Source organism: Nerophis lumbriciformis, linkage group LG34 (genome assembly GCF_033978685.3).
Source record: "Nerophis lumbriciformis linkage group LG34, RoL_Nlum_v2.1, whole genome shotgun sequence".
In the NCBI taxonomy this organism is placed as follows: Eukaryota; Metazoa; Chordata; class Actinopteri; order Syngnathiformes; family Syngnathidae; genus Nerophis; species Nerophis lumbriciformis.
Genome location: NC_084581.2, coordinates 5,668,380 through 5,695,287, shown reverse-complemented (window position 1 = coordinate 5,695,287; position 26,908 = coordinate 5,668,380). Strand labels below are relative to the sequence as shown.

The 26,908-nt window shown below is 38.6% G+C and overlaps 1 protein-coding gene across 4 annotated transcripts; it reads right to left on the bottom strand.

Annotated features, from left to right (window-relative positions):
* Positions 1-248: 248 nt before the first annotated feature.
* rnf217 (ring finger protein 217) lies at positions 249-24,354 on the bottom strand. Of its 4 annotated transcripts, XR_009811590.1 has the most exons (8): positions 23,367-24,354; positions 16,853-17,074; positions 16,630-16,794; positions 14,812-14,909; positions 14,631-14,734; positions 8,454-8,525; positions 4,405-4,755; positions 249-624 (listed from the first exon to the last, which is right to left on the bottom strand). XR_009811590.1 is itself a non-coding variant. In XM_061929170.1 (7 exons), the coding sequence occupies exons 1-7, from the start codon at positions 24,216-24,218 to the stop codon at positions 4,673-4,675; spliced, it is 1,596 nt and encodes a 531-aa protein (XP_061785154.1). In that variant the 5' UTR covers positions 24,219-24,354; the 3' UTR covers positions 645-4,672. The 4 variants fall into 4 exon arrangements, 2 of the variants coding, with proteins under 2 accessions (XP_061785154.1, XP_061785153.1); XM_061929170.1 differs by lacking the exon at positions 249-624 and having other exon boundaries at positions 645-4,755; XR_009811589.1 differs by lacking the exons at positions 249-624; positions 4,405-4,755 and having other exon boundaries at positions 8,452-8,525; positions 13,708-14,734.
* Between the last annotated feature and the right edge of the window lie 2,554 nt (positions 24,355-26,908).

Sequence of the window (26,908 nt, the reverse complement as noted above, 5' to 3'; positions counted from 1 at the left end):
GCAATAGCAATTTTTTGGATTTTTGTAGATGCTACATATGTACAAAATAAATCACATGTTAGTACATGAGTAAAGGAAAATTATCAAACTATATAAATAACATCCTTTAATTTGATTTTGATATACATTTTTTTATCTTGATTGAAAATTAACACCAATGAGTTGACTGTTGTACATTCTCACATAATTTATTCAGAAAATATAAATAACGACAAATAATTTATTAACCGCAACATGTAAGTGTAGAAAACCCCCAACAACATTATGATTTGTACATTTGTGCTTAAACAAAGAAAACAATCTGAAGTTGTCTTTATTTTTAAGTTATCATGTCGTGATTTTACCACTTGGGAGTAGATTTTTACACCCCTGACTTAGACTTAGACAAACTTCATAGATCCACAATGGAAATTGTTCCTAAATGCTTTACCAAACAAATGATTTTAAAACAGATGCAATGTACTCCTGCTAAATAGTTAGGTGGGGGCATTATCACTCTTAACAGGCTAACACCGATCTTGCAGTTTTTGCTCCGAGTGTTTTCAACAGCTTGAAGCAGGAACCCGGAAGTAGGCGGGGCTTCCGAACACATGTGGTCCGCTGCTACCCCCTGTTGACAGTAAACTGCAATCACAAGTGTACAGTGTAAACAAAACGAGTGACAAACTTCACTTTATTTGTTCTCCATCCACATTTCAAACACTCTTCAGCACACCCCGAATTAGAGGAAGAAAGTGTCCAAAGTGCAGTATCCTGACCACAATCGCGTACGTCTACATTCATCTACTTGGAAGTGTCCAGGTTCCTGTAACGTGCATGTCAATAATATGTGCAAAAGTACAATTATACATACTTGGGATGCAGCTGGGACCATGGATGGTGTTAATAGATTCAGCACAACTGAATGCTGTGAATATTAATATTTACCCTGTGAAGTGAATAATAGCCAATATTAACCCTATATTTAATAATGGTGTCTTGGTGTCACATGATCAACAAATTGATGCCTTGCATCAGTGTTGGGGGCTATAAGGCACACTTGAAACATTATGTAACTAAAATAGGTCAAAGGTAACGTCTAGCCAATAGAAACCAGCAGCCTTCAAATTGACATGACACTGAACTTATTCCTATATAAAAAAAAAAGGTCTGATAAACAGCATGAGGGCCACACGGGAAATTAAACTAATATCAACAAAACAGGAATTATGGGAATAATGTACAAAAATGATGTGTATAGTCTTATTTTTTCAAACAAAATTACAAGATAAACAAAAAATGATATAAGATTAAAGTCATAGTATGAGCGTAGACAAACTTTAATCGTAACGTGACCACATCCTTGTAACATTTTATTCATAATATTACAAATACTGTTTAATCTTGTGATGTCAGAATGTTTTTGTAACTTGATAACTTTGCCTTGACTTTATACTCTCATAACTTTATCTCCTAAAATTAGGACTATTTTTCATGAAAATATTATGACTATATTATTGAACGATCACAACTCAGTTTTACTGCTCAGTAGCCTAGTAGTTAAGAGTGTCCACCCTGAGATGGGTAGGTTGTGAGTTCAATCCCCGGCCGAGTCATACCAAAGACTATACAAATGGGAGCCATTACCTCCCTGCTTGGCACTCAGCATCAAGGGTTGGAATTGGGGGTTAAATCACCAAAAATGATTCCCGGGTGTGGCCCACTGCTCCCTCACCTCCCAGGGGTTGAGGGTGATGGGTCAAATGCAGAGGATAATCTCACCACACCTAGTGTGTGTGAGACAATCATTGGTACTTTAACTTTTAACTTTAACTATTACAACTTTTCGCCCCCTGAATATTATAACTTTATTCTCGTAACATCCCAAGTTTATTGAAGGACTGCATCTTTTTATTCAAATTTATTTTTACCGATTATTTCATTTAATGTTTTTTTAACTCAACTTACTTATTTTTGTCAAATTTGACCGTATCACAACTTTTTTCCATTGTTACCAACTTTTCTCTCGAAAAATCGGGACTAGAATATCAGGATTTTATTCTTGCAACCACCTTTTTTCCTCCTAATATAATGACTATATTCTTGTAACACAACTTCTTTTGTAACAAAATGACTATATTATCGCAAGACTGCAACTCCATTTTAATATTTAAACCTTATTCTCGTAAGATTACAACTTTATTCAAATATTGCATCTTTTTATTCCAACATATTTTTCCTGATTTGACCTAACATTAATTATTAATTATTAAATATTTTTCTGACATTCCAAGTTATTCTTTGTATTACAAAATAATTCTTGCAACATCACAACTTTATTCCATCATTACAAACTTTTTTTTCTCATAAAAAAGACTATTTTGTAACAAACTTTTTTCCCCCCGTAATATTACGACTATATTCTTGTAACACCACAACCTCTTTTGTAACATTCTGACTATATTATCGCAAGATAACACATCTATTTTAACATTTGAACTTTTTGAGCTATTACAACTTTATTAAAAGATTGCATCTTTTTTCTAACATATTTCTCCCGAATGTTTTACTTAAAGGGGCCATATTATGTAAAATTAACTTTTCTTACCTATTGGTATCTGTTTTTGTGTATTTGGGATCTGCTTAAGTCTCGTAAATTTTAAAACAAGATAAATTGTATTAAACAATCTTGCCTTCCTTCATACTTCCTCTAAACGAGCTGTTTGGAATTTGCCCACTTTGTGACGTTTTTAACCCCGGTCACGTCAGCGGACATATTCATATATGGTATACATTTACCCGAAGAGCTATGCACGAGCTATGCAACAAGTTCTTTCTTTTTCTCTACCCTCATGTTGTGGGGCAGACTGGCTCGTACATGCACATGCATCCTCAGCTGTTGCCATTTCTAATGCAAAGTAGAAGTTCTAACTTATATCTGTCAGTAGACTCCATGTGGAAGCGCTAACAACTACAACATGGCTGGCGGGGTGAAGACGCAGTCAAGGTGGAGGCACGTAAACAAGACCACCCACAAAATGGGTTATACTTTTATAGCGCTTTTCTACCTTCAAGGTACTCAAAGCGCTTTGACAGTATTTCTACATTCACCCATTCACACACATTCACACTGATGGCGGGAGCTGCCATGCAAGGCGCTAACCAGCAGCCATCAGGAGCAAGGGGTGAAGTGTCTTGCCCAAGGACATAACGGACGTGACTAGGATGGTAGAAGGTGGGGATTGAACCCCAGTAACCAGCAACCCTCCGATTGCTGGCACGGCCACTCTACCAACTTCGCTCTGATTTGTCCCACAAATGTCAATGACATTACAAATGGCGCATCTTGAAGAGAAAGAGGCTTGAAAACCGTCCGTAAAACATAATCAATGCAGGATTTTGACCAAAGAAACACTATTACATGTTATGTAGAACACTTGGAAGTGTTTTAAATGGAGAAAAAAAAATCATAATACGACACATTTAACATTAAACTATTTTATCAGCATCCAAACGTATTCTTTGTATTGCAACTTAATTCTTCACAATGCAACTTTTGTCACATTTGTCACATTCTTTTTTCCAACGTAACCAACTTTTACTCTTGTAATATCAGGACTTTATTCTTGCAACAAACCTTTATTCCCGTAACATTAAGACTATACAACCTATTCATTGCATTACAACTTCATTATTGCAATATCAATAATTAGTTTCAACACTGTAATCAATTTTTTGGGTAACATTACTTTTTTTCTAGCAATTTTGTAATTTCTCATAATATCTCCACTTAATTCGAACATTTTGTCATTATTTTCCGATTAGTTTCCTTTGTATAGTGTCTCTTTCACCACTTTGCAGCGCTGATTTAATAAAAATCATAAAATATCGTCTTTACTTTGCGGGAACAACATTTTTATAGCTTTTTTTCCAGTGTGGCCCTCATATTCTTGGGCACATTAGCCTTTTCTACACGGAAGTCAATAGTGAATACAGGTGGAATTTGTTTCCTCCGTATTTCACACCTGCGTTTCCAAATATAGAGCGGTGGATTTTCATGTTTGAGGACAATGGCGTGTTCAGCGATACAAGCATGACGTCTTTTATGTTACTAGAATGTGAAAAAGTGTGTGGCTTGATAGGGAAGGTCAAAAGCTTCCAGCAATCTTTGGCAATAAGAAAAGACATTTGGACATGAGCATCCTGCCACAGATAAGGAAAAGTAAAGCGGGAGCAGATTTAGCGCAAAACATTTAGGCAGGTTTGTTTTGGCACAACGCGACAGGCCGACACCTTGGGTTTGTTTTTGATGATGCTGCACACGTGCTGACATGCAGGGTGTGGACATGCACACTCACACATAGTTTCAACTGTTGCATAAATTACTGTTCACTATTATGTGGATATTTTTGTTCTTTATCATACCTCCAGTCTTCTCTCCAGGGCGCTCATTTCTTGTCAACACATTCCCACCTCATCCAAATGTCAGCCAATCGTAGATCAATCGTGCAGGTGGCAACAAACTTGCTTCTCCTCAGTTTGCTTAAATGAATGTCAAGCGTGGATTTGGAAAAAAAAAAAAAAGTGCAAAAGTGCAATATCCTGTAGTGAGGCCATTCCTGGTCTTGTTTGTGAGTGGTGGTCCAGGTAACTTGGATGACCCTGAAGAGATGCTCCTGTGGTGCACCCAACGTCAGGCCGTCGAAAAAGATATAGCTGTAAAGCGCTGCTTCTTCCTCTTCTTGCACACATAGTAGATGGGAAACCCTATCACACCTGCAAACATGAACAGCTGGCTAAGAACATATAGGAAACATACAATAAATGCTCCTATTACCGCATCTGCTCAATTACCACAGAGTCTGGATACTACAAAAGCAAATAATCGCCAGGGTGTTTAATAATAGGGGTGTGCAATCTTACCATTCAAATACCACTCAATTGTCAAACAATTATCACGATTATGGATGTATCTTTTTTCTCCAGACAGGATTTATTTTGAACAAGGTAGTCCATATTTATAAGCGTTCATTAAATAAAGTAAACAAAAATCAGACAGAACGATTCAACACGTCCCAACAAAAAGCTGCTCTAATTACATAAAGCGTAATACATAAAGTGCTTTCAGGAACTACAAAATGCGATGCTGAAAAACCAAAGCCGAACTGAAATGCTAACAGGACTTAGCCAGTAACAAAATATATGCCTCTTCAGTGTATGTCTGCAAAACACTGACACGCTAACGTTAGCGTGCAAAAGGATAGCATGCGTGAAAAATCGAACTATTTGACTTTGAGCAATTTACCTGAAAAATTTGCTAAAAACCTAGTATGCTAATGTTAACATGCTAACAGTTAGCATGTTTGACGTAAATGGTACAAACTGAGTTGGGAAATTGTGTTAGATGTAAATATAAACGGAATACAATGATTTGCAAATCCTTTTCAACCCACATTCAGTTGAATATGCTACAAAGACAACATATTTGATGTTCAAACTGATAAACTTTTTTTTTTTTGCAAATAATCATTAACTTTAGAATTTGATGTCAGCAATACGTGACAAAGAAGTTGGGAAAGGTGGCAATAAATACTGATAAAGTTGAGGAATGCTCATCAAACACTTATTCGGAACATCCCACAGGTGTGCAGGCTAATTGGGAACAGGTGGGTGCCATGATTGGATATAAAAACAGCTTCCCAAGAAATGCTCAGTCTTTCACAAGAAAGGATGAGGCGAGGTACACCTCTTTGTCCACAACTGCATGAGCAAATAGTCAAACAGTTTAAGAACAACGTTTCTTAAAGTGCAATTGCAAGAAATTTAAGGATTTCAACATCTACGGTCCATAATATCATCAAAAGGTTCAGAGAATCTGGAGAAATCACTCCACGTAAGCGGCATGGCCGGAAACCAACATTGAATGACCGTGACCTTCGATCCCTCAGACGGCACTGTATCAAAAACCGACATCAATCTCTAAAGGATATCACCACATGGGCTCAGGAACACTTCAGAAAACCACTGTGACTAAATACAGTTTGTCGCTACATCTGTACGTGCAAGTTAAAGCTCTACTATGCAAAGCGAAAGCCATTTATCAACAACATCCAGAAACGCCGCTGGCTTCTCTGGGCCCGAGATCATCTAAGATGGACTCATGCAAAGTGGAAAAGTGTTCTGTGGTCTGACGAGTCCACATTTCAAATTGTTTTTGGAAATATTCAACATCGTGTCATCCGGACCAAAGGGGAAGCAAACCATCCAGACTGTTATCGACGCAAAGTTCAAAAGCCAGCATCTGTGGTGGTATGGTGGTGCATTAGTGCCCAAGGCATGGGTAACTTCCACATCTGTGAAGGCACCATTAATGCGGAAAGGCACATACAGGTTTTGGAACAACATATGCTGCCATCTAAGTGCCGTCTTTTTCATGGACGCCCCTGCTTATTTCAGCAAAACAATGCCAAGCCACATTTAGCACGTGTTACAACAGCGTGGCTTCGTAAAAAAAGAGTGCGGGTACTTTCCTGGTCTGCCTGCAGTCCAGACCTGTCTCCCATCGAAAATGTCTGGCGCATTATGAAGCGTAAAATACGACAGCGGAGACCCCGGACTGTTGAACGACTGAAGCTCTACATAAAACAAGAATGGGAAAGAATTCCACTTTTAAAGCTTCAACAATTAGTTTCCTCAGTTCCCAATCGTTTATTGAGTGTTGTTAAAAGAAAAGGTGATGTAACACAGTGGTGAACATGCCCTTTCCCAACTACTTTGGCACATGTTGCAGCCATGAAATTCTAAGTTAATTATCATTTGCAAAAAAACCCATCAAATATCTTGTCTTTGTAGTGCATTCAATTGAATATGGGTTGAAAAGGATTTGCAAATCATTGTATTCCGTTTATATTTGCATCTAACACAATTTCCCAACTCATATGGAAACAGGGTTTGTAAATGGGTTATACTTGATAGCAATTTTCTACCTTCAAAGTACTCAAAGTGCTTTGACACTATTTCCACACTCACCCATTCAGACACACATTCACACACTGATGGCGGGAGCTGCCATGTAAGGCCCTAACCACGACCCATCAGGAGCAAGGGCATACTTGCCAACCCTCCCGGATTTTCCGGGAGACTCCCGAAATTCAGCGCCTCTCCCGAAAACCTCCCGGGACAAATTTTCTCCCAAAAATCTCCCGAAATTCAGGCGGACTCAGGTCCTCATGGACCTGAGTCCGCTAACCCACAATATTAACAGCATACCTGCCCAATCACGCTATAACTGTAGAATGATGGAGGGCGAGTTCTTGGTTTCTTATGTGGGTTTATTGTTAGGCAGTTTCATTAACGTCCTCCCAGCGCGGGAACAACACACAACAACAGCAGTCACGTTTTTGTATACCGTAAAGCAGTTCGTCTGCCGTAAACAGCAATGTTGTGACACTCTTAAACAGGACAATACTGCCATCTAGTGCATTTGATGAAAGCACTTTTGTGCGTGCCACACAGCAATGCATAATCAGAGAGAGTGTTCAGCATGGTTTGAAAAATAGTGACAGAGAATAGAACAAGGATGGACAATTCAACCCTTAACTCAACAATGAGTAGATGAGTGTTATGTGTGTGTATATGTGTAAATAAATGAACACTGAAATTCAAGTATTTATTTTTTATATATATATATATATATAAAATAAAATATATATATATATATATATATATATATATATATAATAAAATATATATATATATATATATATATATATATATATATATATATATATATATACACACACACACGTGTATATATATATATATATATATATATATATATATAGCTAGAATTCACTGAACGTCAAGTATTTCTTATATATATATATATATATATATATATATATATATATATATGAAATACTTGACTTGGTGAATTCTAGCTGTAAATATACTCCTCCCCTTTTAGCCACGCCCCCGTCCCACCCCGACCACGCCCACCCCCATCCCCCTCCCCCCACCTCCCGAAATCGGAGGTCTCAAGGTTGACAAGTATGAGCAAGGGTGAAGTGTCTTGCTCAAGGACACAACGAACGTGACTAGGATTAGCCAGGAGGATGTTTTCAAACTATAGAAATGATTCCAATGGTTAGAATCTGCACTTTTGAGTGACATATGGTGTAAAACTGCTGAATTGCGCTATTAATGCTGACTCAGCAGTTTTTTTCTTCAGCGCTCTTACAACATTGGTTGCGTTGTACAATATACTTCTTCATGAATCACAACATAGGCAAATACACTTTCTCGTGCTCTCTAAAGTATGATTCAAGTTAAGTAAATGTGTAGCTGTGACAAAAGAAATAGAACAAAACTACTTAATGATTATAGTACATTCCAACCTCTAGCCAATCATCACCCGCCTCCAATAACTCATTGTTTTCTTGAGCTAAATAAGGATGGAAGGAAGAATATGTTACCTATGACCAGTGCCAGAGCGCCAAAGACCAGGACCAGTGAGATGACCACTGGAGCGACCAGCACCTTCAAGCCTGAAACAAGAACAACAACAACACGTCTTCACTGCCTATAAATCAACAAACGCATGAAAGACTCACACAGTGGAACCTCGCAGCCTGAACAAGCCTTTAAATGTGGAAATTCAAATAGTCTGTTCCAGGGTCAAACCAGTCGCCACTATAAATACTTTTATTTACAGGAAATGTTTTAAGTCATTTGAAGAATACCATATTTTCCAGGCTATAGGGTGCACCTGTATTTAAGCTGCACCCACCAAATTTGAGAAGAAATAAATATTTTTACATACACCGCACCGGACAGTCGTGGTCAAAAGTTTACATACACTTGTAAAGAACATAATGTCATGGCTGTCTTGAGTTTACAATCATTTCTACAACTCTTATTTTTTTGTGATAGAGTGATTGGAGCAAATACTTGTTGGTCACAAAAAACATTCATGAAGTTTGGTTCTTTTAGGAATTTATTATGAGTCTACTAAAATGTGACCAAATCTGCTGGGTCAAAAGTATACATACAGCAATGTTAATATTTGGTTACATGTCCCTTGGCAAGTTTCACTGCAATAAGGCGCTTTTGGTAGCCATCCACAAGCTTCTGGATGAATTTTTGACCACTCCTCTTGACAAAATTGTTGCAGTTCAGCTAAATTTGTTGGCTTTCTGACATTGACTTGTTTCTTCAGGATTGTCCTTCAGAAGGTTTTAACTTTGTCCATGTGATGTCAGATGAAACAAAAATTGAGCTGTTTGGCCACAATACCCAGCAATATGGTGGTGGTAGTTTTATGCTCTGGGCCTGTTTTGCTGCCAATGGAACTGGTGCTTTAAATGGGACAATGAAAAAGGAGGGATAAGCGGAAGAAGATGGATGGATGGATGGATGGAAAAAGGAGGATTACCTTCAAGTTCTTCAGGACAACCTAAACTAATCAGCTCGGAGGTTGGGTCTTGGGCACAGTTGGGTGTTCCAACAGGACAATGACCCCAAACACACGTCAAAAGGGGTAAAGGAATGGCTAAATCAGGCTAGAATTAAGGTTTTAGAATGGCCTTCCCAAGGTCCTGACTTAAACGTGTGGACAATGCTGAAGAAACAAGTCCATGTCAGAAAAACAACAAATTTAGCTGAACTGCACCAATTTTGTCAAGAGGAGTGGTCAAAAATTCATCCAGCAGCTTGCCAGAAGCTTGTGGATGGCTACCAAAAGCGTCTTATTGCAGTGAAACTTGCCAAGGGACATGTAACCAAATATTAACATTGCTGTATGTATACTTTTGACCCAGCAGATTTGGTCACATTTTCAGTAGACCCATAATAAATTCATAAAAGAACCAAACTTCATGAATGTTTTTTGTGACCAACAAGTATGTGCTCCAATCACTCTATATCAAAAACATAAGAGTTGTAGAAATTATTGGAAACTCAAGACAGCCATGACATTATGTTCTTTACAAGTGTATGTAAAGTTTTGATTGCAACTGTATATATACTAAATGTTTATTTACATACCTTAACAGTTTCCAAACAGTGCCTGTAACACTGCAGTAAAACGGCTGGTCAAACAAAACAGAATTCATCGCCAAGCACCCACTGGCTGTGGAACCGAGCGCAGCTAAACAAAGTTACTAACTCCATAGTGATGTTTTGGTGATTTTACAAAACTGAAACAATACAAAAAGAATGACAATGTAAGTTAATACCGTATTTTCGGACTATAAGTCGCAGTTTTTTTCATAGTTTGTCCGGGCTCCAGTGTGACTTATATATGTTTTTTTCCTTCTTTATTATGCATTTTCACAGGTACGACTTATACTCCGGTGCGACTTATACTCCGAAAAATACGGTAATACTAACACAAACACTTGAAATCCTGTTTGCATATTTGCTAATGCTAGCTTGATTTGACTTTGACATTAAGATAGCACGTACAAATATGCATGAAAACACTCCTACAGACATCACACATGGGACGTTTAGTAAGTATGAATTGTTTTAGTTATATTGTAAAACTTCCAAATGTTGCTTGGAGTCATAGATGAAGAATCATTTTGAGCAGTAACACTACTGACGATTATACTTACGGTTCAAAGCACTAAACAGGAAGTCCCGCAGCACCTGCAGTGAGCCAACTCATCAAAAAGATGGCGCCATAGAAAAAAACAATAACACACCTTTTGTGTGTCTCTGTCAGTGTTATATGAAAACTACTGTTGCATAAAAAACATGGCTGTTAGCGATGAACAATCTGTAAGATAGCTGCACCGTTTCATTAGCTGCAGGATACAAAGCGTGGGGAGAAAGTAGCGGCTTATAGTCTGGAAAATACGGTAAATAGAATGAAAAAACTAACTTAACTTCCCTTATGAGCGACAAAGACGTCACATGTTCAAGTTTGAACATTCCTAATTGTTACAAAAGTGCAAAATTAAGTTAACCACTGTTAAAAGTCAAACATTCAAAGCTGGGAAGATGATTGTGTTGCCGTGACGGCTACCGACCGATCAATATTATGAAGTACGAGGGGCCGCATGACTGTCTGTCATAAACACTGACGAGGCACTCAAGTGTGTGTGTGTGTAAAATACGATCTGTGTCCATTTTGTGTTGAGCTGTTTAAAAACAGCATATCTAATAAACAAGGTTGATTGTAATAAAAACTTTTAAAAATGATTGGTCTTAAAAGGGGAACTGCATTTTTCTTGGAATTATGCCTATCGTTCACAATCCTTATGAGAGACAAAAAGACAAAATGTTTAGTTTTTTTTTGCATTCTAACATATACAAATGGGCTTGTTCTAGTTGGCTCGCGATGCAGCTGATAGCAGCCAATTAATTCTACATCTAAATCACTTTAACAATGCATTCAAAAACCGTCAACAAAACTTAATTTACGTTCCATAACATGTATAATAACCAAGCTGTAGCAACATTGTTATTGTAAGAGCGAACCCTGAGGAACTCTTTTTCTATCGTAGTAACACATCGGTGTGCTTCTGTGTTGGCCGTAAAAGCTAACTACGGCAAGAGATAAGCTACCTTCTACATCAACACGAAATGCGGTTTGAGTTTGTAATGCACAACACTGCGATAGGACACCAATCTGTACTGACTGAAAAACATGAACAGTCATATTACAGTATCTGTAAAGTTTGTACACAGCTGAACGAGCCAGAGAGTGTATGCAGTACAGTTGTAATACCACGCATGACGTGCTGCTGCGTGTATCATGATCGATATATAGTGTCAGTTGTTTGTCTGGTCCAGCTTGCCAGGGACGTTTCTTGTCGATTTTGGGTAAGCACAGTCCCAAGGGTTAGGGTTTGGGGTCTAGGGCCCGCCCACAGATTAAGACGTCCCCGATCTGGGCTGGAAGCTATTTATTTTGTTTTATTTCTTTATTTTTTACATCGGAGCAGGTAAAAATAAGACGATTAGTAATCAAAACAAAAGCACATTGACTAAGACGATAAAACAAGTAACTGACATGTTAGTAAAAGTATAAATACCAGACAAAGAAGTTGACAAACAAAATCCAATCATATTTAATTTTGTCTTGTTGATTGGTGGAACAAATTTGGAATATATCCAGTAACAGCTCTTATTGAAAGAGGGGGGGAGGTTAGGTATGAGCGAGAGAAAATCAGATGGTTTTCCTCGCGGGAAGTCACAGCCAAAACCAAAATGTGTGGCTTTAACATGTAATATTTGTACACCAGGGAGATAGTGAACATTTTACTGCTATGATGTCATCAGCAAGCGAGTCATCTATTCTGACATCAACACAACTGTAAGTCAAATCTATATTTTGCTGCTATCAGTGATGCGCCAAAAACTGATTCCGTGTCAAAAATTGAATCCCGCTGCCGTGCCGCAAAAGCGTGTACCGCAAAAGCGTGTACCGCATTCGGGCTTCTTCTGTAGACAACTGATTACTAACTACATTGTAGGACAAATACGTAATAGTTGTGGTTATCGTAAAGATATGTGTTTGAAATTATTTCAGTCTTTCTTGTGTCTGAAAAATGACAGAGTTGACCATTTCTATAATAATAATGAAATTGTAAAGGATCCGATGTTAATGTGCTAAAACCTTTTTCTTGTTTAGAAGCTACATACAATAATAACTGATATTTGTTCATGTACATAGTAAATATGAATCAAGTGTTTGGAGGTATTCATTCAAGAGAGTTACATATATGATAATGAAGTACATATACTGTACTGTTTACGTGTGGACGTACCAATTAAAAAGCTGAAATCAACCCCAAACGAAAAAATTATATTTTGATATTGACACATGTCACTTGCACATCTCCTAAGGCAGTGGTCCCCAACCTTTTTGTAGCTGTGGACCGGTCAACGCTTGAAAATTTGTCTCACGGACCGGGTTATGGTATTTTTTATTAATTTTTTTTTGTCATAAAGAAATACAATCATGTGTTCTTACGGACTGTATCCCTGCAGACTGTATTGATCTATATTGATATATAATGTGTTTTTTATGTTGATTTAATAAAAAATGAAAAAAAAAATATATATATATTTTTTATTTTTTATTTTTTAATTTCGTGGGCGGCCCGGTACCAATCGGTCCACGGACCGGTACTGGGCCGCAGCCCGGTGGTTGGGGACCACTGTCCTAAGGGTATTCTCGTAATTTATGCACAAATGAGATGTGTCAATATCAAAATGTTACTTTGCATCACCTTTTGGCAACCAAGAATACATTGATTTAATGAATACATCTAAACACTTTAATATTAATTATGTGCTTGAACAAGTAAGTTAATATTGTATGTAGCTTTTAAACAAGAAAGAGGTTTTAGCACATCAACATTGGATCTAAAACGGTCCTTTATAATTAATACAATAGATATGGCCAACTTTTAAATTTTTTGGACACCATAAAGGCTTAAATAATTTTACAAACATATCCTAATGATAACCACTAATATAAAAAGTTTGTCCTACATGTAGTAATCTTTTGTGGACAGACAAAGGCCGGCATTAAAGCTTTAACTAATGTGCGTGCTACCGCGGCGGGAGTCCATTTTTGGCAGGGGCCACCTCCAAAAAAATGTTATGCACCCCCCCTTAAATATTTTTCTGCAGCTGGGTCTGGGTAAGCAATCCATTTATGTCGAAATAGCTTGGCTCCAAGTTCCACATTTATAGCATCAAAATCGATTTCACCTCACTCTCCCGCCGCTTCCGTCTGCTCCAACGTCTCACCCTCTTTTTCGTGCTGGCTTCTATAAGCAGCAGTATATTCAGCTTCAAAAAGTATAAGGTTGTGAATCCTCATTTGTCCAAAAATAGTTGTCTTCGTTGTCTGCCATGATTAGAACACAAAAAACGTGTTTGATTTTGGAAGTAGGAACACACATTTGTTGCCAGAAGTCAGAGTGCGCTGCTCTAGAAACAGAAATCAATGCGTGGAAAAAATCAGTCCCGGAAATGATAAAAAATGTTAAAGATACGGTAAATATTGAACATATTATACATTGTTATGAACATGTCTGTTACTACATTATATATAGACTTGCAGTGTGTACATAAAAGTTGGAGGGTTTTGAAGTGTTTTAGAGGGCTTTGAAGGATACAATGGTGACTACCATTATAGTCTTTCAAGCGTTTTTTTTTATCACCTTTAAAATCCTAAAAAAAAAGACGTGTGTTCTTGCCTTTCATAATGATTGTGAACGATAGGCAAAATTCCTAAAAAAGGGCAGTTCCCCTTTAAGGTACACTTATTACAGATAAAAAACTTGATGTAAATTTCACGAGTTAAATACAGACAAAATGTGATTGCAATGATATATTTTCATCGTTTGACAGACCTACTAACAATAAAACTAAATTAACTTTGATAACAAGTAAAGTGTGTGCTACAATGCATTTCCTTAAATTTGTTGCATCGCAGAAAGCCAAAAAAGATGTAAAACAAGCAATGAAAGGAACTGTAGGAAAGTACGCTTGAAAACTGAAGCTTTGAACACTAAATTTAGAGACATGTTTGTCCTGAACATGTTGGTCAAAAGGGGGCACTTGACTTGGGAAGTAGGAAACATCACACAACACAACACAACACAACAACACACAACACACACACTGACCGCAGATGGATCCTCTTATTAGCCGCCGTAGATGTGGCTTATTGGGCAGATATCCATATTTGCAGCCGAACACGCTGAGGTTGGAGGAGTGATCCCCGAAAAACCTTGACAGCAAATCTCAGGTCAGGTCAACGGAAAATAAATCAAATTTAAAAAACAACAACAAAGGGATGTTCTTTACTTGAGTCGATGGAATCGCTCGCCGCAGCGGTAGCAGAAATTAGTGTAGCACTGCCCACATATCATGTGATCACATCCCTCCGTGCGTTGTATGTGGACCTGCACGCACGCACACACAGACACTTTAATGAAAATGCAGGCATCAGTATACTTCAATGTCTCTCTGCTACTTAGCTACAGTAAAGCTATCATGTCCAGCTATTCAGTGTGCATTATGCTCAGTTAAGTGCTCCAACTGACATCAATTTACTGGACTTGACAACAAGTCGGCCCTCCCTCTTTCTCACTGGAGTTAAAGTTCACTTAATGACACGGCTAGGAAACATTTAGCGTCATTTCTTTCTCTCTTTAGTGGTGCGGTGCAGACATAACTGTAGGCCTATGAAGACAACATCCATCATCTTCGTCTACGTCACCAGTGCTTTTTTAACGTACATAAATGAAGGAGCATCAAGTACTTACCTAGGATAAGGAATAGCAAAAGTCAGTCATCATCCTGTCTGTTTTTTTTTTTTTTTACTTTAAACTAAGAGTGTCCTGATTCGATATCAATATTGATTTAATATCAGCAAAAATCAAGGATGTTTGCATGTAAAATGTGCGATACAAGCAGTCCTGCAGCGTGTTTACTTGCGCAAAGCTGGACAGCCAATCTAAATGTCCTCCAATAAGCACACAAGGTTGGTCTTTTCTCGTATTTTAGTCAAGTCATTTACAAAAAGGTAAACATATTGTAGGCTATAGGCTACTAGGAGCTGGCAGCTACACAACAGATAGGCACACAGTAGCACACAATCTAGTGATGTAATACATGTCCTTCACTGAACAACATTGCGGTCTAAAACAGCACATTTGTCAAAATAAACAATTATCAAATAACTATAGTTGCATATTACTTACACACACAAAGTGTCTGAGGCAGAAATTAGTTAGAAAGTCTTCAGTAACAAAAGTGTCTGCATCGTTCAACTTACTGTGTCATTAATTTAACTTGATGAATTATTGTGATCACTAGGTGTCGCCCAAAAAAATTAAACAATTACCACGGCACTTTAATTTAAAGAAAGCGTAAGTCCCCTCCAGACGGTTAATAATAAATATGTTATGGTTTTTAATGCCTACAAAACAGTAAATCACAGAAAAAGTTTGATCAAGTGAAATTTACTTAATAAATCTTTTCCAACATTCCACACTGCAAAATAATGATCCCCGCTGACATCGTATCGGATCAATATCGTTATTGGTTTATATTCAAGGTTCCAATATTGGTATCGTATCGAAAGAAAAAAGTTGCATTGGAGCACCAGTGCTTTAAACTACATCAGCTGAAGTAGAAGCATGATTGCTTTGTTTTTTTAGCTGTGCTTGACTGACAGGTTGTCAGCTAATATAAAAGGGGAAAATGACATAAACAGCATACATTTTGGAATTGTTCTAAATAAGCTCCATAGTCAAACTGTCGTTATTATACATGATTTATTAACTATTTCAAGTTTATAAAGAAGTTAACATAACAATACAACATTCAATCTTTATTTAATGATTATCTGTTGTTTTACTACATACTATACTAGGTATATTATATTGGGTTATTTTGACAAAAATAATACTTTTACAAACATTTTTATTCTTTATATTTTCCTAATATTATTTACTGCATCCAATACAGCTGCTAACTTCCCCTTAGCAGCTGTAAGGGGAAGTTACAGCTGCTAACTTCCCCTTAAATGATGAATGGGAAAAAAATGTAAGAAAAATCATCCCTCTGATAGGAGGACATATCAAAGACCTCAAAAACGAGACCCGGTGGAGTTCTTACCTTGCACTTAGGACACTTCTGGGCGTTTCTTTGGCCGCGCTCGATGGCGCTCGCCCATTTTTTCAGCAGCGTGTCGCCTTTGCGGTAGTCGCGGCATTTGACTCTGTGGTGCCAGGGCGCGTGACACCTGAAGCACCACACAAACTGGCAGTTGCTGCACTTGATCTATGAAGAACCACAGAGCGTCACGTTTTAGCCTGGCCGACAACAAGCTGGGTCTCACCTTGTACTTGTGCTCAGAGCGGATGGGGCTGGGCACCGTGAGCGAGGTAAAGTGTTTGCAGCGCGGGCAGGGCTTGGTGCTGGAATCCAGCTGACTTAGCTCCTTGAAGTAGCGATACCTGAGCACGTCCTCTTTGTCCAGGAGGGACACCACCAGGGCGTCCTCCAGCAGGCCGCTGCACTCTGAGATAGGGCAGCGGATGGAAGTCTTGGCCTCTTGCACCTAAAGGACACAACAAGAGTGGCCACTACAAACTGGAATTCTGACAACAAGCATTGACCCAATTACACACGGGAAGCTTTCCTGACGGGAAATGGTTAATAATTCACTCCATAATGCCATTAAATGCTCCATAAATGGAAGGCTGGGGAGGTCTGGAGGCACATTCATTAGTCCATAACAAATGTGAGTCGTTAAAGCTTGCATCTGTCTAAAGAACGTTCGCTCCGGACACATGCACCATCGAGTGAGGTTCAGTGGAGGAGCTGTATCCACAATCCTGTCTTTAAAGCTAATTGATCATAAAAGTCAGAATAGCCAATCAGAGAGCTTGTACTTGACTTGTTTAATAGTATAGTGGTCGTAGAACAGCACTGCATCACACTAACACTAACTCGGGGGTCAGCAACCCGTGAAAATGGAAAAAGATTAAGAAAAAAATAAATGTTTTGTTTTAATATATTTTCTGTAGGAGAACAAACATGACAGAAAACCTTCCTAATTGTTAGAAATCCTACTGTTTATGTTATACATGCTGCACTGATGAGAGTATTTGGCAAGCCCCGTTTTGTCCTACTAATTTCAGCGATCCTTGAACTAATTGTAGTTTGTACAACTTTCCCAGATGCTGCCACAGAAAGACGTGTTTTATGCCACTCCTTTGTATCATTTTGTCCACCAAACGTTTTATGCTGTGCGTGAATGCACAAAGGTGAGCTTTATTGATTTTATTGATTTGCTGGAGTGCTTATCAGGCATATTTGGTCAATCCATGACTGCAAGCTAATTGATGCTAACACGCTATTTAGGCTAGCTGTATGTACATATTGCATCAATATGCCTCGTTTGTAGGTATATTTGAGCTCATTTTATTCCCTTTACTTATGTCCTCTTTGTATTTAATTTATATTTGCATGTCTCATGACACATCTGTATGTAATATTGGCTGCATTTCTGATAGTTGTTTGTATACCATGCTGTTCCAGACCACAGCAAACGTTACCCAGCTTGCAAAGATTGTAATAAATGCACTAGAAGAAGACAGCCTGCCGATTCCTTAAACTTGGACACACACATCTATACCTTTGGCCATTCTGAGCCAGTAATTTCCAGAAGTTATCTCATCCTGTGAGAAGCCTCCATTTTACTAATGATTTCCAATGTTGCAAAAATGTGTAGAATAAATAATACAACATTTCTGTCAACGAAGATTTACGTCAGCCTTTGATAGTAGGCTAATATAGTTAATATAGACACTTACATCATGTGTTGCCTTCATTATAACACTTATATAAGGCTCTTAATTTGTTGCGGCTCCAGGCAGATTTTTTTTTGTGTGTTTTTGGTCCAATATGGCTCTTTCAACGTTTTGGGTTGCCGACCCCTACACTAACTGAATGTTTTGCTTCTGATGTTGCTAAATAAGACAAAAACAAGACTGCTATTAGGAGGTAAAAACCGCTGAGTGAAGTGCGTCCATTATTGTACAGTGAAACACTTGTCTCCAAAACACAAACACATTGTTTCACTCTCATGTAGACAGACATGACAGCTGCTACATGTGGGTAGAGTTGGCCACCAAACTAGTCGGACAGGTTTATGTTTTCCACATGTGTGTTGCCACTCGACCTCTGTTCAAGTACCAGGTATATTTGCTTTTCCCAATCATAAAAAGACCATTAAGGTTTGACATTCGGCTTGGAAACAAGGGGTCTTGCTTGCCCACGAGCAAGGCAGTTAGAGTGCTAGAAATCTCTGCTATCATGCTACAAAAGAATGTGACACAGAACATAACAGTTGTTTTTTTCTGTGCTTCTAGAGCGGATGTCAAGGGTGATTATTCTTAACGTGCTGCTCCATGATTACACGCCACAGCACAGAATATTTCAACGCAACACTAACAGCACACACGATTATTAAATAGAGTTGTCAAAAGTATGGATACTTCAATACCAACACACAAAAATACATTGACACCTGCTTTTTCAGTATCGTCAGTACAGAATATTGTGCAACACTTTTTTCTCAGCGAGCTGTGTCAATTCTCGGCACGTGAGCACTGCGTCAGCGAAGAAAAAACACCTGCTCTCTGACAAAAAAAAATACCCGTACTTACTTGTATGTGTAAACCTGTCACAAATGCAGTGTTGGCACTAACGTGTTTCAAAGTAACGCATTACTGTAACGCCGTTATTTTTGGCGGTAACTAGTAGTCTAACGCAGTGCTTCTCAAATGGGGGTACGCGTACCCCTGGGGGTACTTGAAGGTATGCCAAGGGGTACGTGAGATTTTTTTTAAATATTCTAAAAATAGCAACAATTCAAAAATCCTTTATAAATATAAATAAAAACCTATCTTTTTTCCAAATAGTTCAAGAAAGACCACTACAAATGAGCAATATTTTTGCACTGTTATACAATTTAATAAATCAGAAACTGATAACATAGTGCTGTATTTTACTTCTTTATCTCTTTTTTTCAACCAGAAATGCTTTGCTCTGATTAGGGGGTACTTGAATTTTAAAAAAAAAATCACAGGGGTTACATCACTGAAAAAAGGCTCAGAACCACTGGTCTAACGCGTTATTTTTTATATTCAGTAACTCAGTTACCGTTACTACATGATGCGTTACTGCGTTATTTTACGTTATTTTTTATGTAATATCGGCTAGAAACAGAGAAGATCTGAGTTTGTTTTATTGGAGAGCTGCAGTGTCGTCCTTCTGAATCTTCCTGTGTCACAAGGAGGAGAAGAGGCGCTGTGTGTGTGTGTGTGTGTGTGTGTGTGTGGTGGGGGGAAGGGAGGAGGGCGTGTCTGTGTTTACTAACAAGACATCATGGCGGAGCCGTAGTTGAGTTTCTTAACATGGAGATATTCTCACTACTTTTCTTTTGTCGAGCACAAAGAAATAACCAACATTTTAGAAAATCTTAGTTAAATGTAAGTTGTGTCTTGGATCAAAGATCCTATCTACTGCCCAAGACAGCAATTCAAATCTGCTGTAACATCTACAAAAGAAACATGCTTCGACGAAGCTAGTAAAGAGAGACACACTTCACCTCCACCTACATCACCACCTCAGCAACACTGGCTGGATTTTAACGGAGGGACTGCTAGCCAGGACAACATTGATAGAGCCATTGCAGTGTATGTGCTAGAAGACATGCAGGCTATTTCTACAGTGGAGTCACCCGCTTTCAGGCAGCTTATTAGCGTGATACCGGGCGTCAAACAGCAAATGGCACCTGGACAGTGAGTACATAAAAATGGAAAGCGAGCTAAAGAAAACACTCCAAACTCTGCCTCTGCTCATCATTCAGCACTGAAGGTACACACACTCTGTCAATTCTCTTATATACTGTTTCTCTTTCATTCTAGACTTCTAGAGTGTTTGATTATCACATCGCTCTAAATGTATAGACTATAAAGTTCACAAACATAAAGAGGGATCCTAGTGGGCCAGGCCAATCTTTCCTTATCTCTAAACTAAAACTGGGGAAATGCGTAGAGTGTTCTGGGCTTCAGTACAGTGTTGATCTCCTGAAGACATGATTTTATTTCACAATTCCTTGACAGAAAAAAAATGCCTGGTTAGGCTTTGTGTATGTCATGTGTGCCTTCCTTGGGTGAAGCCAGGTTTACAGCTATGTTGTTATTATGCTGTTTGTTACTTATGTATGTTATGTTGCAGCTATTTAAAATAGTTTTGTCAATTTGTTCTGGCCTGAAATAAATTGGCCCTTTGAAACATATCTTTGTCTTTGTGTGTTGTATGTAGACCACATGGCTTAGCAGAGTTCAGTGATGCAAATGCATGTCAAGTTGATCAACGGATTGTTCTCCAGTGCAATAACTACTGAAATGAAGGCTAAAAGGGCATTAATGGGAGCCTTAAAAAGAAAAAGAAAAAAACAAGTAACTAAATAGTTACTTTTCACAGTAACGCATTACTTTTTGGTGTAAGTAACTGAGTTACTTTTGAAATAAGGTAACTATTAACGGTAACTAGTTACTGGTTTTCAGTAACTAACCCAACACTGCACAAATGCAGATTTGGTGTTTACAGCATAACAGTAGATGTAGCACAACACACCTCATACCAGTCTGTTTTGCCGGAGAATAAGACAGATCAGAAATGATCTGTGATGCACTTTATTTAGCCACTTGGTCGCTAAATATAGCGAGTAGAGGCACACGCTGAAAGTGAAAGAGAGGTGTATCTTACCTCATGCATTAATTTACTGATCACAAAAGTATTCGCTTCACAAGTAAGAGTGGAGGTCTGCCACCACAAGCCCAGGGGTGTACATTAGCACAGCGTGCAGAAAATCTTTATCACTTCTATAAGTGCTAAGAAAACACAGCTTAGAGACACTCCACTGCCGTTTGGCAACACTTTCAACACCACTGCTGTACTTTTTTCACTAGGCAGGCAAGTGTGGCCTGGGGGGCATTAGCTAGAATTAAAAAAAAAACTAAGAAAACAGCAAAAATCTAAAATGGAGCAAAACAGGGATAAAACAAAGGCTGAAATGTTTGTACTAATTAGAATATATAAACACAAATATTTGTCTTTAAAGAGGAACTGCACTTTTTTTTGGAATTTTGCCTATCATTTACAATCCATATGAGGGACAAGCACACATTTTTCTTTTTTTTTTATGGTTATGGTTTAAGTGTATTTCGAACATGCATACAGTTACAACATGATACATCACATATTTTCATTTTCTCCTTACATGTCCGAAAAGGAGTAGGAAGAAGCAGATGTTATTAAATCCTAACCCTTTTCCATTTCAAAGCAAGTTCAAACACGTGTTCACTTCCTGTTGTCATTTTGTAACACAACTAAAATGAATGAATAATAAATATAACCATTTTCTTAAATAAATGCTTTAAAATGTCATGATTCACATAATGAGATCAATACGATTCACATTTTTCAATCAGATTCAAGACGTTAATCAGGATTCTTTTTCCTTGTACTTTGTTTCTTAAACTGGATTATGTCAGTACATTGTTTGACTTTTTTGCGTAATCCATACCATCATTTTATTCCACGTACTGATATACTAAAGGTTTGAAGTTTTGTACATGCATACAAATGTTTTAAGTTAAATTTTTTTACTAAGGTTATATTTCTCCACCTTTGTTGAAAAGTTTAGAACAATTGTTGTACATTCTTGGGGGGCAGGTTATAGTTTGCATAATTCTAGCTGTTTGCAAATGCACTAAATCATTTAACTTCAATATTTTTGATTCACAAATAAAGGGTTTGTATGATCTCTGACTGACTTTTTTTGTAACGTGGTTAGTAAATGAATTGTATTTTAGGTAAGTATTTCCCCAAATTTCTACACAATATTTCTACTCAAATATGGTAACACTTGCCAGCAGTAAAGACTATATTTTGCCTTGTTCATTATTGAATTATTTCTTGACACATAATGTTGTATATTTTTTGTTTAAGATTTCCAATTCATTTAATCATTTATTACACCTGAAAATTTTGATTTATTTCACTCTTTCAATGTCTACTCTATTTGTATTTGACTTTCTCTTCTGCTGATGCCGAAGAATTATTTTAGTTTTACTGAGTTTCAAAGATAGTCTGTTTTTGTCGGACAATCTCTTTAATTTGTTAATTTCTACTGTTATTTGTATAAGCTTATATATATATACATATATATATTTACCGTTTAGCCACAAGCGGAAAAATAGCGAGCAGAAATTGTGAAAGAAAAGGGTACATATATGTACCCTTCTATATGTAACATTCTCTACTATGAGGGTTTTTGCTTACTTGAGGTTTTGATTGATTGATTGAGACTTTTATTAGTAAATTGCACAGTACAGTACATATTCCGTACAATTGCCCACTAAATGGTAACATCCGAATACGTTTTTCAACTTGTTTAAGTCGGGGTTTTAAATGTGGTGCTAAATTTAGCACCGAGGATATATATGTTTGGCGGAATAGCGGAAGAGTGGCCGTGCCAGCAACTTGAGGGTTCCAGGTTCGATCCCCGCTTCCGCCATCCTAGTCACTGCCGTTGTGTCCTTGGGCAAGACACTACCCAGTGCCACCCACACTGGTTTAAATGTAACTTAGATATTGGGTTTCACTATGTAAAAGCGCTTTGAGTCACTAGAGAAAAGCGCTATATAAATATAGTTCACTTCACTAGTTATACCACAGGTGACTTATTAAAAGGTGAACGTGGACCTTGGCATTGTACAGTGAGTGACACCCCCCACGTTGCACGCCTTCTTCCTCCTGTTGCTGTTACCCACCTGGGAGCGGACGTACACGGTCAAGCAGTCATCACACACCGGCTTCCTGCAGCAGGGCAAGGGTGCGATTGTTTTCTCCTCCAGGCACACCCGACACGGCTGTGCTTGGGCTGCGTGGGCACCCGTCTGCAGTGATGACAGCCGCCGGACGGCTCCACGCAAGGGGTCCACCAGGTCCTCAGTGGTGTGCAGAACAAGTTCGTTCCCAGAACTATCAGCGTCTTGTTCGGCTGTAATGATCGTGTCGTCTGGGTGTTCGAAAACAGCAACGTCGCTGTCGTTAGCTATGCAGTAGACGGCGCAATAGACGTGCTCCGTGACGCTGGAAGAGTCACCCACGCTGATATTATTCCCACTTCGATCTAAAAGTGAAACTAGATCAAACCCTCGAGTGCTCGAAGAGGTTACAGCAGCAGAGGAAGGCTCGTTTTCTACTCCGGCGTGTCCCTGTTTCCCGTGCGGCTCCTGCTCGCCTTCGTAGCGGCTTGAGACGTCGCAAGCGGCGGTTGCGTCACCGAGGACTCCCTCGGAGCCGCCCGGCATCCGACCGTCTGTGCCGGTGCGGTCAAGAGGAGACGTCCACGCCAGCAGACTCTCCCTAAGGAGCTCCACGATGCCCGCCCCCCTGGCCGCGCCGTTGCAATTGTTGTTGTTGTTGTCCTCCGCATCCTCGTCTTCTTTCTCTTCTTCTTCCTCGGCCCGAGATAAGTTCACCTTGCTCGCACGGCGTCTGTCCAAATTCCGCAGCGACAATTCAACTTTGCTACTTCCGGCCGGCGGGTCGCTGGACGCTTTCATCTTGTCGTCGGTGAAAGTCGGCTTTTTGTGATGAATCGGAGCGTCATCGTCCATCACCGGTCAGTTTCCCCCCCGTTTATTCCGTATTCGGCTTTGGTTTCTGGTGCTTGTCCCGGTCCCAGCCGGCCGCATGTCGCCCTCACAGTCCAACTAAAAAGTCAAAACCAAAACAAAACAAAAGCGTCGCAATTCCGGGCTGTGACGTCAGACGTAAACCACAAAGTAAACGCACGCACTACTCCTGATGGCCGCCAGAGGGCAGAGTGAAGTAAACTACTCAGCATACCTAACTTGTTTAAAAGCAGGGGGTTTTAACCATTTTGACATCGGAGGGCCCAATTTGTCTACTACAGGGGGGCCCGGGACCCACTCAAATATTAACAGTGAATTAGTAATCTTACTCTTGATTTTAATCATATTCAATAATTATATCTAACCTACTTACAATTTAATAGGATAAACCTTGTCAAATGATATGCAAGCATGTATTCATCACAAAGATTATTAGGTTAGGCTGATTACAAAAATTAATACTAATCAAGAAGGTATTCATAAATACTGATGAAAAAAAAGTTACATACCCAGGGCTAAAATGAAGTTAAAGTTAAAGTCCCAATGACTGTCACTGAAATGTGTCCTCTGCATTTGACTCATCCCCTTGTTCCACCCCCTGGGAGGTGAGGGGAGCAGTGAGCAGTCCCATTTTTTGTAGTCTTTGGTATGACTCGGCCAGGGTTTGAACTCACAACCTATCAGTCCCAGGGCGGACACTCAAACCACAAGGCCACTGAGCTGGTGAGATAAATATATACAGGTAAAAGCCAGTAAATTAGAATATTTTGAAAAACTTGATTTATTTCAGTAATTGCATTCAAAAGGTGTAACTTGTACATTATATTTATTCATTGCACACAGACTGATGCATTCAAATGTTTATTTCATTTAATTTTGATGATTTGAAGTGGCAACAAATGAAAATCCAAAATTCCGTGTGTCACAAAATTAGAATATTACTTAAGGCTAATACAAAAAAGGGATTTTTAGAAATGTTGGCAAACTGAAAAGTATGAAAATGAAAAATATGAGCATGTACAATACTCAATACTTGGTTGGAGCTCCTTTTGCCTCAATTACTGCGTTAATGCGGCGTGGCATGGAGTCGATGAGTTTCTGGCACTGCTCAGGTGTTATGAGAGCCCAGGTTGCTCTGATAGTGGCCTTCAACTCTTCTGCGTTTTTGGGTCTGGCATTCTGCATCTTCCTTTTCACAATACCCCACAGATTTTCTATGGGGCTAAGGTCAGGGGAGTTGGCGGGCCAATTTAGAACAGAAATAGCATAGTCCGTAAACCAGGCACGGGTAGATTTTGCGCTGTGTGCAGGCGCCAAGTCCTGTTGGAACTTGAAATCTCCATCTCCATAGAGCAGGTCAGCAGCAGGAAGCATGAAGTGCTCTAAAACTTGCTGGTAGACGGCTGCGTTGACCCTGGATCTCAGGAAACAGAGTGGACCGACACCAGCAGATGACATGGCACCCCAAACCATCACCCAACCATGCAAATTTTGCATTTCCTTTGGAAATCGAGGTCCCAGAGTCTGGAGGAAGACAGGAGAGGCACAGGATCCACGTTGCCTGAAGTCTAGTGTAAAGTTTCCACCATCAGTGACGGTTTGGGGTGCCATGTCATCTGCTGGTGTCGGTCCACTCTGTTTCCTGAGCTCCAGGGTCAACGCAGCCGTCTACCAGCAAGTTTTAGAGCACTTCATGCTTCCTGCTGCTGACCTGCTCTATGGAGATTGAGATTTCAAGTTCCAACAGGACTTGGCGCCTGCACACAGCGCAAAATCTACCCGTGCCTGGTTTACGGACCATGGTATTTCTGTTCTAAATTGGCCCGCCAACTCCCCTGACCTTAGCCCCATAGAAAATCTGTGGGGTATTGTGAAAAGGAAGATGCAGAATGCCAGACCCAAAAACGCAGAAGAGTTGAAGGCCACTATCAGAGCAACCTGGGCTCTCATAACACCTGAGCAGTGCCAGAAACTCATCGACTCCATGCCACGCCGCATTAACGCAGTAATTGAGGCAAAAGGAGCTCCAACCAAGTATTGAGTATTGTACATGCTCATATTTTTCATTGTCATACTTTTCAGTTGGCCAACATTTCTAAAAATCCCTTTTTTGTATTAGCCTTAAGTAATATTCTAATTTTGTGACACACGGAATTTTGGATTTTCATTTGTTGCCACTTCAAATCATCAAAATTAAATGAAATAAACATTTGAATGCATCAGTCTGTGTGCAATGAATAAATATAATGTACAAGTTACACCTTTTGAATGCAATTACTGAAATAAATCAAGTTTTTCAAAATATTCTAATTTACTGGCTTTTACCTGTATATATATATATATATATATATATATATATATATATATATATATATATATATATATATATATATATATATATATATACATATATATACACATACATATACATACATATATATATATATATATATATATATATATATATATATATATATATATATATATATATATATACATATACACACATTATCACTATGACTTTGTATACTGTCATAGTGAGTAAAACCCATATTTTGTCATTGCAAACCTTATGAAAACAAAAGATTCTACTAAAACTCACATGGATACAATATAACAGGCATTTTAGACATAATGCATGTTTGGTTTTGGAGTAATGTTTATATAACTTT

What these genes read in the sequence shown, in the direction of transcription:
- rnf217 (XM_061929169.1), bottom strand. Translation starts at nt 24,218, where the DNA reads ATGGACGATGACGCTCCGATTCATCACAAAAAGCCGACTTTCACCGAC. An exon ending in CCGTGTACGTCCGCTCCCAG is followed by an intron (nt 17,075 to 23,366) that starts GTGGGTAACAGC and finishes TGTGTCCTTTAG; the next exon opens with GTGCAAGAGGCCAAGACTTC. An exon ending in GCTCTGAGCACAAGTACAAG is followed by an intron (nt 16,795 to 16,852) that starts GTGAGACCCAGC and finishes GGTTCTTCATAG; the next exon opens with ATCAAGTGCAGCAACTGCCA.